The 19606-nt window shown below is 40.0% G+C and overlaps 1 protein-coding gene across 2 annotated transcripts in view; it reads right to left on the minus strand.

The window, feature by feature from the left end:
• Positions 1-19606, minus strand: part of LOC143732264 (uncharacterized) — a 47152-nt gene that overhangs the window by 21194 nt on the left and 6352 nt on the right. For both annotated transcript variants that reach the window (XM_077223133.1, XM_077223134.1), the window contains exons 2-6: positions 18110-18203; positions 15732-17046; positions 15157-15235; positions 10856-14026; positions 10468-10590 (exon numbers count right to left, since the gene is read on the minus strand). In XM_077223133.1, coding sequence (XP_077079248.1) covers positions 10468-10590; positions 10856-14026; positions 15157-15235; positions 15732-17038 — 4680 coding nt within the window. In that variant the 5' untranslated portion in view covers positions 17039-17046; positions 18110-18203. The remainder of the gene's footprint in view (positions 1-10467; positions 10591-10855; positions 14027-15156; positions 15236-15731; positions 17047-18109; positions 18204-19606) is intronic.

A 19606-nucleotide genomic window follows, 5' to 3' on the forward strand; every position in this document is an offset into this window, starting at 1 on the left:
ATGTCATGTTGCTTCGAGCTGCGTCACAAGAGAAGGTCTGAAATGAGCAGTGCACCACCCCTACATGGATGTTTGAAACTCTTTTGAGTAAATCTGTCAGTAGAGTCACATACTCAAACAAATGCAAGGAAACTCATGAATCAGAGCTGTCAAACACACACACATACACTTTCCCAGTCAAGTCTCAAACCTATCAGGCAGTGTGCGCTGCTTCATCACAACTTCATCTTCTAAAGGACATCAAAACTGTCCACCTGTCCATTCAGAGAACGTCCACAACTCTCAATGTAGGGTCAAACGGAAAGCTGGCGACCAAGATGAGTTTTTCCTCGTTTCTTTGTTGCTAGAAAGCCCAGTACACAAAAAAGGTCCAGGATGAAAGTCTGTCCATAAAACATGGAAGTTGCAAGCCAAAGTATCCAGGTGGTTTCACGGATGTTGACAGGAAAATACATATACTGTTTCGAGGTGGTCTCTTCCTTTGGCGTCCTTAAATGTGTCCCTGCAGGTACTGGCAGGTAGAACAGAAATGCGTCAGCTTTCCTGCCTCTGTCCCCCTGTGTTACAGGACTTGTGCTCAAGAAGAAAAACAGAGGGAGGAGGAAAACGAGAGTAGAGACAGAGAGGGAGGGGTAAGGGAAGCCAGCAATATGAGCATGAGAGAGAGAGAGAGAGAGAGAGAGAGAGAGAGAGAGAGAGAGAGAGAGAGAGAGAGAGAGAGAGAGAGAGAGAGAGAGAGAGAGAGAGAGAGAGAGAGAGAGAGAGAGAGAGAGAGAGGGAGGAAGATATATGCACTGCAGTATTCCATGCTCATGTTCTAGCTTAGAGAGAGAGAGAGAAAGAGAGAGAGACAGATGGAGAAAGGTGCATTGGTTATGCAATATTGTCAGCAGCCCATTTTGCTGAGAGAAGAATGCTTGATGTAAAGTAAAACAAAAAATTAAGAAATGGTCAATGGGAAAAAAAAATTATTGACAGTAAATACCTGTGCATGTTATACAGGGTGAATCATTCTGGCTTATAAGCAGTTTAAAGCACATGGTATGAGTTAGTTTGCTTTGCAAATTGACACATCCGTCATGCAAACATCACTGAAGACCAACCAAACCTTGCTGTCCATTTTTGACCTAGTATTTCTTTCCACATCTGCTTACTGACTTTGCCTTTGAAATCATCACAGATTACAAGCAAAAATTAAATTAACATTAAAATGTACATCTTCCTGTCCATCATAATAGATTATTGGATTCATATACAGTATTATGTATGCAGTAAAATAATGAGTTCAAATAGGGGGGGGGGGGCAGAGCCAGTGAAATGTCGTGGTGCACATTAGCGCCCACTAGCGGCCAGAGAGAAAAACATCATACATTTTAATTAAACTAATCTGAAATTAAATCTACATCTAAATGCTACTACTGCTACTACTACTACTACTATTACTAATAATAATAATAATAATAATAATAATAATAATAATAATAATAATAATAATAATAATAATAATAATAATAAAACCACACGACTGAACTATTTCAGCTTTCTAAAGCACTTTGTCATTTTTTTTTTTGTTTAAAACAGTTGCATTTTTTCACACATACAGTGGTAAACATCAATTTTAAATACCGAGAGGTACAATGAATATTAAATATGTTAAATTATGACAATAATCTGATAAGCAAACTTGCATGTGAACTCCTTCAATCACAAAGATATTAAAACATTATTGCTGTTTAAATGGCAAAACTACAGACTACAGTTCCAAAGGTACAGCTGGTACAAAAGAGACACATATCACTAAGATTAGATTAAGAAACACCGAGACAAGAGAGTCTTATATATGGCAAAAGCTAATCAATGGCAATGAGTTTAAGTTAATTTTATAGAGACAACAATGGTTATGTATGTAGACAAAATCTGCTTCCCTTCCTTTATAACAATCGGTACACAACCACATATCTTATTACAAGATAAACAGCATAAAGGTAACGATTTAAAATACAGCTACAATATTAAATGACATCAGGAGGATCTAGCTAATATCCAAATATTGATTAAGTGCATTCATTGGCCACAGTGCAGAATGGTAAATTGCTGACCATACTTTTATTAATGTATCAGCACAACAAAAGTCATCCTATTTTTCGAATGAGTCAGAGTCACTGCTCATGATTCAGTCATCTGCCTAATGGTAAAACCACCTAGAGAACAGGAATATCTTGTTTTCTGAAAATATTATTTTGTATTGTAAATTAATTGTGATTTTCAATTTAGTTTAGTACAACTGAAAGAAAGGCAAACCTTCAAAATCCTGTGTCAAGCTTCAGATATAAGTAAGTTAAAATTTTTTACAACTGATGTAGTGTAACTTAAAAGTCATTAAATAAATAGGCCTATATCCCCAAAAATGTGTAGTGTGTATGCGTGTACACTTTGTGTGGGTATATGACCCCATTTTCGGTTCCCTCAGTCAGAGTCGCCTGTTCCAATATCCCAGTTACATTGTAAAGGATCAGACAACAATATACCATAAAGGTTGATGTGATCTGCAGTTATAGGTATTATTAGGCATATTACATCCTATTACCCAAACCAGATCAGAATAACAGTAATTCTAAAGTTCAAATGGAACAAGTGGTCTAAGTAGTTTAATGTTCCTCTTTAAACCACTTTTGGCCACATACAGGAAGGCTAATTCTGACTGAGGCTACTTCCTTTGTAAACATTTAACACATCAATGCTAAAGATTACAGCATACACATGTAGTTGGCTTTTCAAATTTTAAACCATGCATATATTTAACAAAATCTGTGAGAAAGACAATGAACAAAAATGACAGTGACAGTCATTTTATTTGAGCCCAGTATTATGACTCGGTGCAAGCGAACAGGTCCTCTGACACAGCAAAGTACAGCTTTTAAGAGCTGAAGCAAGAGATTTGCTTGCTCAAAATTTATTTTTATAATGTAATCAAATACAATTTTATAATAAATGTATTCTAAATAAGAACCTCAGTTGGTTTTGGGAATTAGACCATCTTAAAAAAAGAAAAATCCACTAAAAGCAGCTAACTATTTAAATACGATTATGATACCAATTACAACAGTCTGAGAGATCTTGGCCCAAAGCAATCACTTCTTTCATAAACAACTGTAAAGTAACTAAAAATGCATATTTAGAGGTCCATGGTGCAGGTGCATTGAATTTTATAATGAGACAGCTTTTTTTTATATTAATCTGCTCCTATAGTCAGTCATGTGAATTTCCAAGAGACACAGTTGGTGCAATGAAAATACAGAAGGCAACTGGACCTGGTTGATAGAATAAGTTTATGTGTACTGGTTAAGACAGGCTTGGGCATTGACATTGAAATAACTGGTTCGTACATGTGCTATATATACTAAAAAGATTCATAAGCGATAGGACTAATGCTACAGATAAGTTTTAGGCTAGCTGGAGGATGCACATAGCCAGTCGATTTAAAATGTAAAATCTATAGCTGTATAGCCTAATCCCTAATTTATGATATCTATGTTTATGGTACTGAATATGGGTTCAAGGCTCATATTTACACAATACAGCAGAAACTGTACTACCTGAGCCCAAAACCATATATTTTTAATTAAAATAATTCTGGGGAGAGAGAAACTGAAGAACAGTCCTTTTTATGGAGGGTGAGTTAATTCAAAATGAAATAAACACTTGAATAATTTCCAAGAAAATGAATGAAAATGAGTGAAAACAATGTATATGTAATTAGTCAGACAACAGGAAGCATCTACAAAGGCCTCCCCTTAGTCACATGAAAATAATATTATTTAACAGAATGATACAAATCGCAGGGGAAGAAACAACTTCACCAAACAATGTGCAATAAAGATTGTGAATGTACAGCATCTACTCTAGAAAAAACAACTGAGCAAAAATCAGCAAGAGCATCAGGGCTAATTCCAAATATAATCAACAATTAAACATCAGTCAACTTGTGTGTTGTCTATTATTATCAGACCTCCACCTAGATTTGTCTACTTGTCTCAGGTAGCATGAATTGTTTTAATATGTGTAGTTGTATTACTGTCTTGACAGTAAAAAAAAGGTAAGCTTACCCATAGCCACCAACAGCAGGAAGGACAGAAGTGATAAGCCATCTCCCTACGATTTAACCCTTCAATTTAGCCCAAAATAATGTTCTACAGTCTTTACTTTTGCAAAGTTTATTTGAATGTTCATTACTTCTGTACCTCTCTGTCTTTGTAACTCGCCTGTGCCCTGAGTACACGGTGATGTAAAAATGACTCTTCCTATGATGACCAATACTGAGAAATGATGAGGGAGAGCGAGAGAGAGAGAGAGAGAGAGAGAGAGAGAGAGAGAGAGAGAGAGAGAGAGAGAGAGAGAGAGAGAGAGAGAGAGAGAGAGAGAGAGAGCGCGCTTCCTCTTTAAAGCCAAAATTTATAGCCACTGTGAATCATAAAAATCAACACTGTAATAACTCGATTCATACAGCAGATGGCAATATTTATACACTCAGACGACCTCTGCAAAAAAAAAGAAGACAAAAGTCTCTCAGAAAACAAAACAAAAAAGTTAACTCAAGAAATTTCAATTTACCTGTCAATCAAAAACAAGGCAACGACCTTAAGCACTTTAACGTATTTAAACTTAATGTTGTCCATAAATGTGTTCACACTTTTCCACACATTTGTTACGTGATCATTATTAAATCAGTTTCACTTGATTTACACAATCTTACTCGCTACTAGCAGTGTATCTTTGTTATAAAATGCTCTACCATTACACACTAAACTTTAAGGCACTACTCCTTTCTGTCATCAGACTGCATTCCTGCACCACACACACTAACACACACACACACACACACACACAGGCTTGAGTTAGCCTCCATACCCGACAAACATGCACATAAATATAAACATTCAGCTTTAATGACCCTCAGCCAAAATAACTAGGCTATTTCAATCTGCACCCATCAGATATGAGAAAACATCGTTAGCCAAGCACTGCATGCCAGAAAGGGTCATATGACAGCTGTTATTCACATTGTTGGGGACCTCCTCCAACATCTGGTCTCTAAAGTTTGGTGACATCATCATAAGCCAACAAGCAACTTCTCCATCTTTGTTTTTTGTACACTTTCCATTAGAACACGGTGAGGAACTCGACTCTTATGTAAGATGCATGCTTATCCATGTGCAATGTAGGGCTGGGCAATTACATCTCAATATTTTTCAGCCTTTTGACAATATCTGAAATATATCTCAATATCGATGTAATCATTTTGCAATGGCTTATGTGCACCCAAAAATGAAAATTTGGTCATAATTTACTTGTCTTCTGAAGCCATACAACATTTTAGGTTAGGAACTGACCAAAAGGTTTTTGTTCCTTTACATATATGTAACAAACTACAGGTATATGATGGAGTGAGAAAATTGATGACTTTGATGATAAATGAACGGAAGAAAAATGTCTTGCAGAAGCTTGCACCTTAATTGGTAAGGTAACAAGTTTACATTATAAAAAGTTAAGTACTTTAAAATCACAATTGGTAAAAAAGGGGTGTACATTATTGTTTAGAAATGCAAATATAAAAATAAAAGCATGACAATTTGCTATGAAAAGTTTTCATTTTAGAATTAGAATCTACTTTTTTATATATCTTATAATTAACTGTAGACTCATTTCAGCTTAGGGCTGGGCAATATGGCTGAAAACTGTATCACGATATAAGTGTTTCATATCGGTCCATATCGATAATTATTGATATTTCTATTTAAAGGACCAGGAGACAAATATATTAGACTACATTTAAACATTTTTTATTTTAAACTTAACCTTCCTCTGATTATAATATATTAGCAGAAATGTCAACACAACCATGGAAAACATCAAATAATTAAAACGTAAACATAAGTCTAAAATCACAATGAACACTTAATTAGCTCTTAAAATTAAGGTGCAAAATTAAAGAATATGGTAAATGGACTGCATTTATATAGCGCTTTCACAGACCGAATGGCCACCAAAGCGCTTTACATAGTTGCCTCACATTCACCCATTCATACACACATTCATACACCGACGGCGGTGTCAGCCATGCAAGGCGCCACCCAGCTCGTCGGGAGCAGTTGGGGTTAGGTGTCTTGCTCATGGACACCTCGACACTTGGTCAGGTGGAACCGGGGATTGAACCACCAACCTTTCGGTTTGTAGATAACCTACATGAACCACTGAGCCACTGCCGCCCCACTGCTTAAAAAAAAGAGTAATAAAATAGTGCAAAGTGTTAAATAAACATAGAGAAACCGACGACGGTATTGCATTATTTGCAGACGACATTGGTCTGACTACGGTCAGACTTATAAAATCCAAAAAACTGCCATACTGGCGAGCTGACTTGTCCTGTTTTATCAGGGAACTACACTAACATTTTCCACTGGTGGCACTTGCGCTACTAACTTTTTCAGTTACTAGCGCAAAACATGATTTGGTCGCACAAATTATTTATAGTAAGCCGCTCTGGATAATAATGACCAATAATGAAACTATTGCATACAGATGTGCTTTTTATTTTACTTGCCATCTTTTAAACCAAATGCCTTCTTGTTTTCTTTAAAATTGGTTGGGATAGATTTACTGCAATAGAAAATACAGTAGGCCTACACAATAAAGAATGAATTTCTTTTGGATTTCAACATGCTATGGTTGGCACAGATGGGCAGACTTCTGAACTCTTAAGGAAAAATAAAATAAATATAATCCACTTCGCGTGCTTCATACTGTCATTGTGAAGCTTCAATGATTTGTGTTTGAATTGTTTTGACGCAGTTAGAAATTTGGACAGTCCTGCAATTGAAGGCCCACAGAATTTACATTAGGGCTGCACAATATTGGTAAAAAATGACATTGCGATAGTTTATTTTTCTGCGATATATATTGCGATATAAAAACAATTTCACCAGATGACTTGAATAGCTCTATTTGGAAAGAATAAATCATTCTAGAATGACTGGGGTGGTTTTGTCATGGAGTAAATCCACATAGAAACTAATATTAATAGAATGTTTTAATGTCAAGTCAAGTCATCTTTATTTATATAGCGCTTTTCACAATACAGATTGTATCAAAGCAGCTTCACAGTGATAACATGAAAATAATTACAAGAAGTTTGTTTCTAGAATAAAGTTGCGTAATCGTCCACATGAAGTAACGCAGATCAAAAATATTGTTGAATAATTAAATGTCCCCAACTAAGCAAGCCAAAAGCCAAGGCAACAGTGGCAAGGAACCAAAACTCCAGCAGGTGATAGAACGGAGAAAAAAACCTTGGGAGAACCCAGGCTCAGTCGGGGGCCAGTTCTCCTCTGGCCAACGAACGGACAGTGTATGATGTAGCTAATGTAGTTAACCAGACTTTAATAAATGGAACCTTATTGTAAAGTTTTTCTGATTTATGTCTCTTGAGTTTAGTGTTGGACAGATCAGTTGTTTTAACCATTCGTTAAAGTGAATCGGTTCAAAGGAGTCATATTAATTCGCGAATTGGACGTGTCATTAACGGACCACGGCACACGTTGTGTGATTATCCAGGCAGTTTAGGACATCGCACAAGATTTGTCTCAACACAGAAAACATTTCATCACTAGATAGATTTTTTGGTTTTGTTTATTGAAAGTGTTGTTTATGTAATCTGAATGTGTGGAAAGCTTTTCAGAGAAGATGAGGCAACGTTATTTTAGCACAATTCATAACCAGTGGTAGTTCAGGGAGAAAAAAAAAATTGGTCGTCCGACCTTTTACCATCGTGTATTCTCAAAGATGTTCAGTCAACTCAATTCATTAATATGAGCGAGGGCGGGAGAGAGAGCAAGACAGTGTTAAGACGGTGAGGGAGTGCGCGCGCGGGGGTTTCACTCTCTCTGCTCGTTCTCTCAGTTAAACAAGCGCGAAGCCAACTTGATCTGTTGAATGCTCCGAGCACGTTATAAAACGTATTCTTAAAATACACATTTCTGTTTTAATAAATGCTCATAGTAAATCATAGCATATTGCCTAAAACATATAGGTAGAAAAATAATCAAACGGTGATACATTTGCAACCCATTAAAAATTAGGGTCGCAATGGCATTTCAAAAGGTCGCATATGCGACCATTTTGGTCGCAGTGTAGTTCCCTGTTTATCAACAATCGCTGCGGCACTCATTTTCCACTTATCACTCCAAGCCGGCTCTGTTACTGAAGAATCCAACACGAGACAACGATATGGCGCAACCATACTGTTAAGGGGGTCGCACACCGGACGAGAAGCGCCGCGTCGCGTCAAGAACAACTAGAGGTATCGCACACCGGACGCACACTTTCTCAGTTTATGGCCAGCAATAGGCCTATTGTTAGGCTATGTTTAAGGACATTATGAAATTAAGATAAGGTCTGTACTATGTTATGATTGTACTGTACAATTAAATACAATCGTTGCTACACTTTACCTCAGAACGTCCGTAACTGCATGAATTGAGAATCTCACCTATAAATCCGATAACATCAGCAATTTTCATTCAGTCAGCTCATTTTTCTGAATGAGTGTGTCTACACTCATAGAGAATAATGTGTTCGAATTTTAAAGACATGGCGCTATAAACTGAGAAAGTGGGTGCGAGCCCGGTGTGCGATACCTGTCCTAGATGCGATGCGGCGTTGTGCTGCGCTTCTTGTCCGGTGTATAACGTGTGCAAGTGCAACCCCCTTTACATGACCGGCTGTTAGCGTGTCACCCAGTGCGTTGCTAGGTTAGCAGAGAGTGAGTACATTTGTTCATGCAACCAAACTTGCAACAAAACTTTATTTCGACGAAAAAAAAAAAAAATTATCGAACTTTTTATCGAACGCATTTTTTAATGATATTGATTACGTGTCTATCGCGATACATATCCTTATCGTTTTATCGCCCAGCCCTATTTCAGCTTCATCCAATTAAAGCCATTGTATACGATTTCAAAGATTGTTCATTATTAATATCCTCGTTTAGATTCTGGTTATGGTTATATAGTACAATCCTAACAATATGAATAGAAAAAAGAATGAAAAAAATCCATTCACTCTATTGGCTGTACAGCCGCAGAGAAGTTGACCAATGTAAGCTGTCCGGCCGGACAGCTTACATTGGTCAACTGCTCTCATCCAATTACCAGCTCCACTTGAAACTCCGCCTGGCGCTCGCGTCTCCACCACACCCGCCCCCGCCCCCCTCCTGCGACATGAAATCCCACGCGTAGCAGCTGACAGTCTATGGTAGCTAGCTAAGTAGCATATCAGCAATGGATAGCGTCCCCTGCTTGCCCCTACAGTAAAGTTAGGACGAAAGAGAAGGTCATTAGACCGAGCAGAGATTAAAAAAAAAGTGAAGAACGCCGAACTTTGAGTAGAATAAATATAGGGTCCACCATTGACCGTTGGAGGAAGCTTCAGGAAGATCTGGGACTGAAGACCGACGATGACACGGCTGACTTTTTGTTGTGCAGGTAAACATTTATTTATACTTTTATGGTGTGACGTGTTACATAAATAGCTTTTTATCAGTTTGACAACTTGCTCCTGCTGCCGGTCGGCATTGGAATGTTAGCCGTTTAGTATCGCCTATCACGGGTCAAAGTAATTATATTTCTTGAAGTCCTTGAATATATTTCAGTAGGCCTAGCGGGTTTCTGTTCGAGCCGATCGAAATTTGAACAAGATGTGCGGTGTGCTGCAATAACAATTACTGAAAACCCTTGCAATACTAGTAGTATTATACTAATGGTGGTGGGGAGTTTAGAACATTTCATGTGTTGCTAATCTTGCGTTGACGTGAACTCAAACGTGACATTGAATTGTTGATGAAGCAACTAAATTCAAGTGTCTAAAGGCAATTTTACATATGATGTGTGTCCGATGTTTACTACCGGTGATCACAGCTTGACTGAGTGACGTTGTTCAATTCGTTTCCCGGTGGGAGGGATCAGGTAGCACAGAGGGGTGGGGTGTGTGTGTGGAGGGGCGGGATGAGTTTTTTAAAACTTCCCTAACGTCTCAGGCTTTCTGGACCGATTTTTAACATCGTATACTATAGCTTTAACAGATGTAATTCAGTATCGTTTAACCAAAATGTATGAATGTACCTAGAACACAAAAAAAAAAAAAACTTGTGTAACTCTGATTTTCAGAGAAAATACAATCCAAGTACAAAACTGTAATCCAATCGCAAAAGTTAAAATCAGCAGCGACAAAACATGGTAAATTCAGTATTAGACAAAACTTGATATTGACGCATCCCTGAGTAAATATAAAATAGATTACCTAGCCCTAGTGAAAATAAATTCTTAATAGGTTTATGTATGTGAGGATGTATATGGGAAAAACAGTGACAAGGAATAATACACAAAACAAAATTCTCAGCATACTTTTACTTACCGATCTTTCTCCATCTTTTTCTTTGTGTGCACTGCGACTTCGGCGAGTTCTCACATGGCCAAGCGGATCATCAGCAGAGCTTTCCGTTGCGGCAGATCTTCGACACATACTCCTTGAACGTTTCTACACAAACATAGAAGGGCCTACAATCAAGCTTCTTTAGTCCATTCAAGGAAAATTCTATGTAACACAGCTAGGGATACACTGACACTGATATTTGATCACTCTGAAGTACATTTGCAAATACCAATAGTTGGGTTGTTTTGCAATTAATGTGACCAATTTAAGATGGTGCACATAATTACTGTTTACATTTGTGCATTGCTAAACACAAACAAAAAAACTATATGGTTGGAATGGGTGTATATGAGAGTGCGTTCTTCCTCACCTGTTGTACTTGGTCCCTGTGCGAGGCACGGTTCTCTCTCAGCATCTGGGATGCCAGCTCCCAGTTTGGACTTGATAAAGGATCAGTGACAGAGAAGGTTGCAACCTGACTAGTGGGTACCGATGTCTCTTTCCTAGCTAATGGTGTTGCGGGAGAAGGAACCAAGGCTCCACTTGACCCCACATTCAAAGGTACTGAGGTCCAGCATCTTTCTGGGGTCAGTATAGGGTCTACAGAGGGACCAACACTTGTTTGTGTAGTCCACATAGGAGTTTGAATTTGAGCCATGGGTGGTGCAAGAGAGAGATGCTGTACCGGAGTAAAGAAAGGAATCATGGAAGAGGTCGAACTGGGTGTCACAATGATACTTAAACCTCTATCCTCTTGGTGCAAGATTTGCTGCTCAAGACCACCAGGTCTAGTGCTAATTGGTCTTCTGGATCCCTCCATGGCTGATACCCAAAGAGGCTCATCTACAGTCAACTCTGCTTGATTATGTCCCCAAACATTAGTGTGTGAAGATGGCAAAGTTGAGATGGGCTGTTGAGTGCCAAAGGCCCAATCTGAGGTCTCAATCAATGAGTGAGGTTGTGGACTAGGTCTTTCTGTATCAAATGGCTGTGAATGAGGTTGGGCTTGGTGCATAATTTGAGGTTGCAAAGGTGGCGGGAGTTGAGTTCTCATACGTTCTGCTGGGGAGGGCTGGAAGAAAGCCTGGGACTGAGGGTGGAACTGGGGATGAGGAGGAGACTGAACTTGAGATGCTGTTTGGGGCTGGAGAATATTGGTTTGTATGGCCTGTGGACGAGCTTGAGTCATTAAACTAACACCTCTTGATTCTAAACCTCCAAATCCAGGTAAAGGGAAGGTATCAGGTTGGGTTTGGCTCCTGAACGAGTCAATGTCTAAGATGGCTGGTTTGTAAACCTCATCAGGACGAAGTGAGGGCTGCTTCCATCGAGCTGTGGGGCTATTCTCGTGGCTATCCCTACCAGTCCTAACACCCAGAGACACTGTGTCCAGATCTAGAACTTTAGGCCGAAGTGGAGATGTAGGTGTATGTGTTGCCTTCTCTTGCTCGGTCTCTGTCCAATGTCGTTCTGTTCCTCTCTGCCATTCAGGCTGCTGTTTTCTCTCTTCTCGTTCTTTTTTTGATCTCCGTTTCGCTTTCTCTTGCTGGAGTGGCCTTTCCCGCTGTCTCTGCAACTCAAAATCAAGAAGCTGTTGTCTCTCAAGCTCCTTGATCCTCTCAAGTTCCTCCAGCTCTCTCTTGGTCTCTCTCTCCTCTGCTTTCTGCTGCTTCCATCTCTCAATCTCTATCTCTCTCTGCATTTGTCGTTCAACTTCTTTCTGCCTTTCAATATCCTTCTGTCTTTCAATCTCCTGTTGTCTCTCTAACTCTCGTTGTCTCTCAAGTTCCCTTTGCCTGTCCAGTTCTTTCTGCCTTTCCAACTGTCTCTGTCTTTCCCTGTCCTGCTCTTTCTGTTTCTCCAGCTCTCGTTGCCTCTCCAGCTCTCGCTGTCTCTCCAATTCTCGCTTTCTTTCTAACTCTTTTAGCCTCTCCATCTCTCTTTGTTTTTCAAGCTCTCTCTGCTTCTGTCTTTCAATTTCCCTCTGTCTCTCCAACTCCAGCTGTCTCTCTCTTTCTCTCTCTATCTCCTTCTGTTTTTCAAATTCTCTCAACCTAAGCTTCTCTTGGTCGAGCAATCTCTCCTTCTCTCGGTCAAACTCCTTTTGTCGTTGCCTCTCAAACTCTCTCTGCTGCTCGAGTTCTTTTTCTGCAGCCTTCATTCGCTCATATTCAATTTGTTTCTGTCGCTCCTTCTCCCGTTTCTGCCATTCCATTTCCCTTTGTATCTCCAACTCCTTATGTCTGTCCCTCTCTAACTCTCTCAGTCGTTCTAACTCTTTTTGTCTCTCTTTCTGTATCTCAGCTTCTCTCCTTTTAATTTTGTTTTGTTTCTCAACCTCCAAGTCTCTCTGTTTCTTCATTTCTCGCTGCATTTCCAATTCCTTCATCTTTTCAAACTCTGCAAGTCTTTGTCTCTCTATTTCCTCCCTGGATGCTTTTTGCAGTTCCCTTTCTTGTAATCTAGGTTCTGTTCTCAGTCCAGTGTCATTATTATGCAAATCTCTCTGGAGTGCAGCTTCCAATGAAGGATTTCTTCTAAATTGAGCAGTTTGATTCTGAGGACTCCATTTCGATGATCTAAGACTGAAATCCTCAAATGGAACATCCTTCATCCCTCTGTCCTCTCCACCCAGCATACTTTGTTTACCTCTTCCAAAAATTACTTCATCATCCACTCTCTGACCCTGATGTACTGGCTCTTGAATCTGACCAGTCAGAGCAAAGTAAGTGGCTCTGGGTTTGTTCATTTGCTCTTCAGCATCTAGCATCTTAGGCCGTTTGGGTGCAGCAACATCCTCTCGTTCCCTTTCCCTGTCCCTTTGTGCTTCTAACAGTTTCTTCCTTTCTGCTTCACTCTCTTCCTCATCTTCCACCAATGCTGCTGCTGCAGCCTTGTGCAATTTTATTTGCCTCTGTATCTCTTCTTCCATCTCTCTCACCATCTCTTTCTGTCGTTCCCTCTCGGTTTCAATCTCTTGGTCTGCCTCTGTGGCAGTCCATTTCTGTAGTGCCCCTACTCTGAGATAACGTGGAATGGCTGCTTCATCCTTTTGCAGGTCATTTATCTCATGGGTAGGTCTGTCGTCTTCCCCTTGTGGAGCTGATCGCCGTGAACGTAGCGTGAGAGCTCTGTCCTCAAGCTGAGCGGTTGGCAAAGCCTCACTAACAGCACGGCTCTCTCCAAACAAAGCTACAGTATCAAAGACATGCTCCACGCGTACAGGGCTGGAAGGGGAAACTTGCTCTCGATAGGTTGCTTTGACCAAACTTCCAGGATCATCATCTTCAAGAGCTTTAAAGATGTTGTCCTGAATTCGCAAAGAGTGGCTCCGTCTGGGCATGGGTTTAATTGTGCTTTCCCGCTGTGCTCTTGGGCCTTGTGAAATGCTATCTTCCATCACTTGAACATTATGCCTCTCCACCACATGTTCAAACATAGACGCTCGTACTGTTTGCACTCCATCACTATTAAAAGCAGAGTGGGTAGGCAAGTCATGAACACCAAGTGATGATACTTTCCTGTCCTCCTGTTTGTTGAACTGTCCAAAATAAAATAAAGATTAAATTAAGTATATTTTTACATTTCATTTGCCATTGGTTTTGTTAAGCAAAACTTTTTTTGGATGTATCTGCAGATGTTTTGCCTCTTTTTCTGAAAAGTAAGCAATAACCTGGAACTTGGTTTGACTTTCAATCAGACAAGATGCGATTTTCTACAACTGTGATCCCTAAAGAAGCAGCCTGTGACGACATCCCTCCCCCTCCCCTACCTGACAGGTGTGCCATTTAGAGGTAACATTTTCTTTGCTTAGATATAAGCTATCATTACAGTGGCGGCTGAGTACAGTGTGTGTATTGCATGACTGATATAGAGTCAAACTTTGGGAGGGAAATTAATATGTTTTTACTCCAAAGAGCAAGTCAGCAACAGAAATAATGCAATGAAGAAGTCTAATTTGAATACACAACAGATTATCAAATCTTGCAAATTGCTTATCTAAGTTATTCTTTCACAGAGAAGGGTATAAAAAAAGATAACAAGGAGGAGAAAGTACAAGATAACGAAACAGCTGGCAACAACTAATGTGGATTGCATTGGGAAGGTTTTAATAAACATAGAAAGTCCTGAAAAGAGGGGATTGAGAAAGAAGCAAACATGAGAGCACATGAAAAGGGAGAGGAGCTTGACGCGTGTGACTGAGAACAGTGAAATGGGATTCGTATGCTCTTTGTCAAAGCTCATAAAGCAGGGTGGGGCATGAAGGGGCCATAATCAAAGAATACTCTTCTCTCACAAACTGACCTTTCCCACCCCCCTCCCTTTGAAGCGTGCATGTTTCATAATCACAATATGACTAATGCTACAACTCAGGTTACACGTCTTTGGTGTGCCGCACCTTCTGTGACATCAGAAGTGCTTTTTTTAACCTCATTTGTTATTCCTCTCTTTATCAATGTGAAATTTATTTTTCTTTTTATAAAGAGTGAGCAATGTTAGTTGACTTTTATGCAACCGAGTATGCTGTGGTGTCATTGGTAAAAAATAAAAGTTTCAATAAAATGTAAAATTTTCTTATGTACTTTAAAAAACAAGGTGTGCCTTACTACACCTTGTAAAGATACTTGATTAGTTGAGTATGACTAATGGCAGTGGTTCATATTCCCATACCTTTGTGTTGAGATCTTCCTCAACCAGCTGGGGGCCTTTGGACTCATTGGAACTGAGGCTGTCAAGCTCTGATTCAAATCTGTAAGCAAATCACAAATACTGCTTTCTGTTCTCATCGGAATGATCTTAAGAACCTGATGAATGAATGCCACCACATTATTATTATTACCAGTGTGAAACTGTATTTTCTTTGAGCCTTAATTTTCAGAGTAGAGAATGTAAATCATGATGAAATCAAACTGGTATTAATTGTGCTGGTTTATGAGGCAACATGTTTTGAGACATCATTACACTTTTTAGAATTATCTGTGCCAGCACAAACACACAAAAATATACTTATGCACATTATGTAGATCCTTTAATATTAATTGTCCTGCAGTCGTGTAATTGCGATTTATGAAACTTATTAATAAAAGCTTTTCAAGAGGACCCGAAGACAGTAAAACTACAATAACGCAGATAGCTGATTAACTGATGAACATGAAATTGCTAACAGATTAACATACTAATTTTCTGAATTACAGCACTAACATTGTAGACTTCAATAATGAATGCTGAAAACCACTGGATCTTACCTTTTAGTACGGTCAGATACTATGTTTCGTGGCTTATATTGTGGCTTCTGGATTGGTGATAGCATAGTAGGCACTTCTTCTGTCAGTTCCTTGATACGCTGTTTTACCCCCACCGCTCCATCAGTATCAGAGACGGACAGCCCCGGTGAGCGAGGCTCCGTCCCTGGGGTATCCACACGTGCCACTGAGAAGGATGTGGAAGAAGAGTCCAAAAGCAGGCTGATGCGTCTCTTTATACTGCTACCCCCAGTATCCTCAGGTTTTGAGTCTTTCTTGGAGTCCTCATCTTTCAATTCCTTATTTTGAGTACTTTTCTCAAGCACAGGGGCCTTATTCAGCCCTTCTGCCCTTTCAGCACCATGTTCTTTCTCTTGAGTTACAGCTCCAACACCCTCTGTTGTTTCAGGAGTGTTTTCTTTGCTGTCCTCCTTGGGAGGTCGCCAGTTTAGGGAAAGCCCAATTGACTCAAACTTTGAGGTAAGGTCAGATGAAAGGGGTCGTCCTTTTCCCCAACGAGGGGCAGGTGTAGGGGATGCAACCTGAGGCTCAGACTGATTGGGGTTTTGGAGGAACACAGCTGACACCGGCCTGGGCCTTGAACCTTTAGATTGGGGCCGAAGAACAATAGGAGAAAACTCTTCCTTGGTACCAGAATCCTTTTTACTATCTTCATAATTCAGTCCTATCTCTGATAGGAAGCCCAGTGATTTAGCACGAGTGATCGAAGGGCTGGGCTGTTTTTTCAGAGAAGTAAAAGGCCATTCAACACCAGGAGTGGAGGCCTGACCATCGATTTTGAGTCGTGCCGGTGTGGCTCCAAAGCTTGTTCTTCTCAGCACGTCCCCAGTTTGGGACGCTCTTAATTTGTTGGAATCAGAAGAGGCAATAGTAGGTGCTGGTTTAAAGGGTTGGGCCACAGGTTTATTTGTCTGTCCGCTGGGCTTCGGGCCCGTTTTAAAGGCAGATGGTAGACTGAGTTTATTGGCTGGCTGTGGTTTAGGTGTACTGGCCAGGTCTGTATTGTAGGAAACTGGTTGACTGGATTCAGGTCTAGGTTTTGGCTGTGGTTTGGGAGCAAGAATGGGGCGTATAGTAGGATTTTTGTTCACAGTGAAAGGTTTTGGAGTGAGTCTGGGCTTGGGGCCTGGGACAGGTTTTCTAGGCTCTGATGAAATAGTAAGTGTCCCCTGGGGCCCACCTGAACTCTCCATCAAGCTCTTGTTGCTAGAGTCTATGAGAGGATTAAGGTGCAGACGACTCCTAACCACACATGGCCGCCCAGCATCAACCTCAACCTGGGCAGCCATCACACGACCTGAAAAAAAAGAAAAAAAAACAGATATTGAGTTAGCTAACAATCATTTAAATGAATCATATTACATTTCAAGCTTTGTTTAAACTAACAGTGATTAAATCACTGGACAGTCCCTAGGCTGTCAATTTGTAGAGGGCGGTCCTAAACTGTCGTGGTATTCAACTGCATCTGGCCACAGATCACATTCTCCACTCCATTTGATAATTTCCAAATCTTTTCACTGCTCATTTCCAGAAAGTTAAGCTCTGCTCAACACTGTCTCACTGCCAACTGTCACTCGTGTCACCAGAAATCAAAGGCTCTCATTGAAAATGAAAATAATATCCGGTCCTATCACAGGTAATCGCTGTCAGTGTAGTCCTTCCTTTAGGTTGGTTGGAAAAAGTCTACAGTCACTTGAAACCACTGTCCAGTTTCAGCACTGCTTAACATCCAACATGCCGAGCAGAATCCCTGCACTATCATTTTATAGCACAAAACAAATACAATGTTCTATGAAATTCTGTTGTAGTGGGGTGTCTATGAACCTTAAGACAAATGCTATCTTCTAACCCTCTTCCTCTCCACCACTGTGGACTTGGGAGATAAAGAGCTTACAAGAGCACAATGCACGTTTTACTGACACATCATTAATCACGTTTTGTGAGAGAGTGTGTGTGTGCGGGCGTATTAAATCAGCATGATTGGACATTGCCCAGGAGGGAGGGATCAATTTGCTGAATTAAGAGTCCAGACTGAGACAGGTCTGTGCATAAAATCCTGCTACTACAGGCAAATACACATTAAACAAAAGGAATTCACAAAATATCCCAGAGAGCCATTTTTGCTAATGCAATACACATGTCGCTCTTGGAAGCTGTGCGCTAATACAAACACGTGTTCACACTTAAATTGCCATGCAGACTTTTACAACACACAGACACTCACATTTTACACAGAACGAAACCGTGATTCATAACACATTCACATACCTGTGTAAATGCACATGCAATTGCCATGCTTCCCCGTGCAGTATCAAATTGTGCTTTGTCTGCAGTTTTCCAACATCACAATAATAACTCACCTGCGTGGCTGTCAACCGTCTGCAGTGGAGCCCTGGTTTCTGTGGTAACCGCAGAGTGATGTCATATCATATGGAGAAGAGGCGGAGCCAGACTCTGTTGCAGGGAATACAGCATGGTCATACACCGTTACTTCGGCTCAATTAAGGTATCAGTGTCTGTTGTAATTTTGAAGTCTCTACACATGCACGGTTGCACGCACGTACACTTGTTGTCAATGGCACAGCTTGTTGAAATTGTTGAATATCATAATTGAAAAGTCAAAGGAGAATGTTGGCAAAGACTTTTGAGACACAGCACAGACTCAAACAAACAAACATACAAAATCTACATATTTTGAAACATGCAAATTATACTTCATCGGTCTCTTTTACAAAAAAATAAATACACATAAATCACACACATAGATCGAAGCAAGATATTTACCAGCACAATTGACCTACATCTACAGAGATTACCAAACAAACCAACACATTTGATATGTCTCCGGTAGTGAAATCTTAGCTGTGTGTTTACGCAAGGGTTGGGGGGGTGGATTTGTAGTTACATGGAAGCAGGGGGACGGCCAACGATGAACAGAAAGAGGGAGAAGGACTGCAAAGGAAGGAAAGGAGGAGGATCCTGGTCAGAGTGCATGGACTGGCATTCGCTTGTTGACAGGAAACGCCTCTGCAGCTGGAATGTTTAATATGCTTCAAAAGCAGAGTGTTTAGGGAAGTAATTTTCTGGCATCCCGTAGAGACACATTTACACACAAACATGATCTAGCCTCTGACCTAGAAACATTAAAGCTGATCTTTACACCTCCGTATTAAAGTTACAGCACTTATCTAACATTATTTACACTGCAAATCTTAGTCTTGGCAGACTTGGAAGACTTCTTAGTAACAGCAAATCTCACGCCTCAAATGCTAGAGAGCTAAATGTGTTAAAATGCTGATGTCACACCTTTAAAAAAATTAATTATACAGACAATAACAGTAAATGTAACTAATAATCTTAAATGGATTGAATTGTAGGGTGGTGATGAGATCTAAATTCGCGCCTGTCGCGTCTAGTTATACACGTGTACACTTGGAATCCATTCGCGGGACAAGAGTGAAATTGACGCGCGTAAAAAAAGGTTGAAGCGAAATTTACGCTCGTCGCATTGACTTAACATTGAAATCACTTGCGCTAGACGCTCTATTCGCGTCCGGTGTGAACGCACCATTACAGTGGTTGCTTTATATTGTACTGTCTCAAACTTTGTTACAAGATAGAACTGTCATGATTCCTCTATTAAATTTGAATGCTTGGTTGAAAATAATCCTCGATTGCAATTTACCCATGTCGTTAAACAAGCAAAACAAGCCTCCTTACCCTGAAGAAACAGCCTTCTTCAGGGTAAGGAGAAGAAGGCTGTTTGTGAAGTTTCATTTAAATACTCAAATATTGTCATCAGTCCCACAACTGAGTCTTTAACCAAAAGCAATGCATTGTAACAGTGTTAGGCCTAA

The sequence above is a fragment of the Siphateles boraxobius genome, unplaced genomic scaffold, assembly GCF_051911475.1.
Source record: "Siphateles boraxobius isolate OS27281-9 unplaced genomic scaffold, OSU_SipBor_1 9, whole genome shotgun sequence".
NCBI lineage: Eukaryota > Metazoa > Chordata > Actinopteri > Cypriniformes > Leuciscidae > Siphateles > Siphateles boraxobius.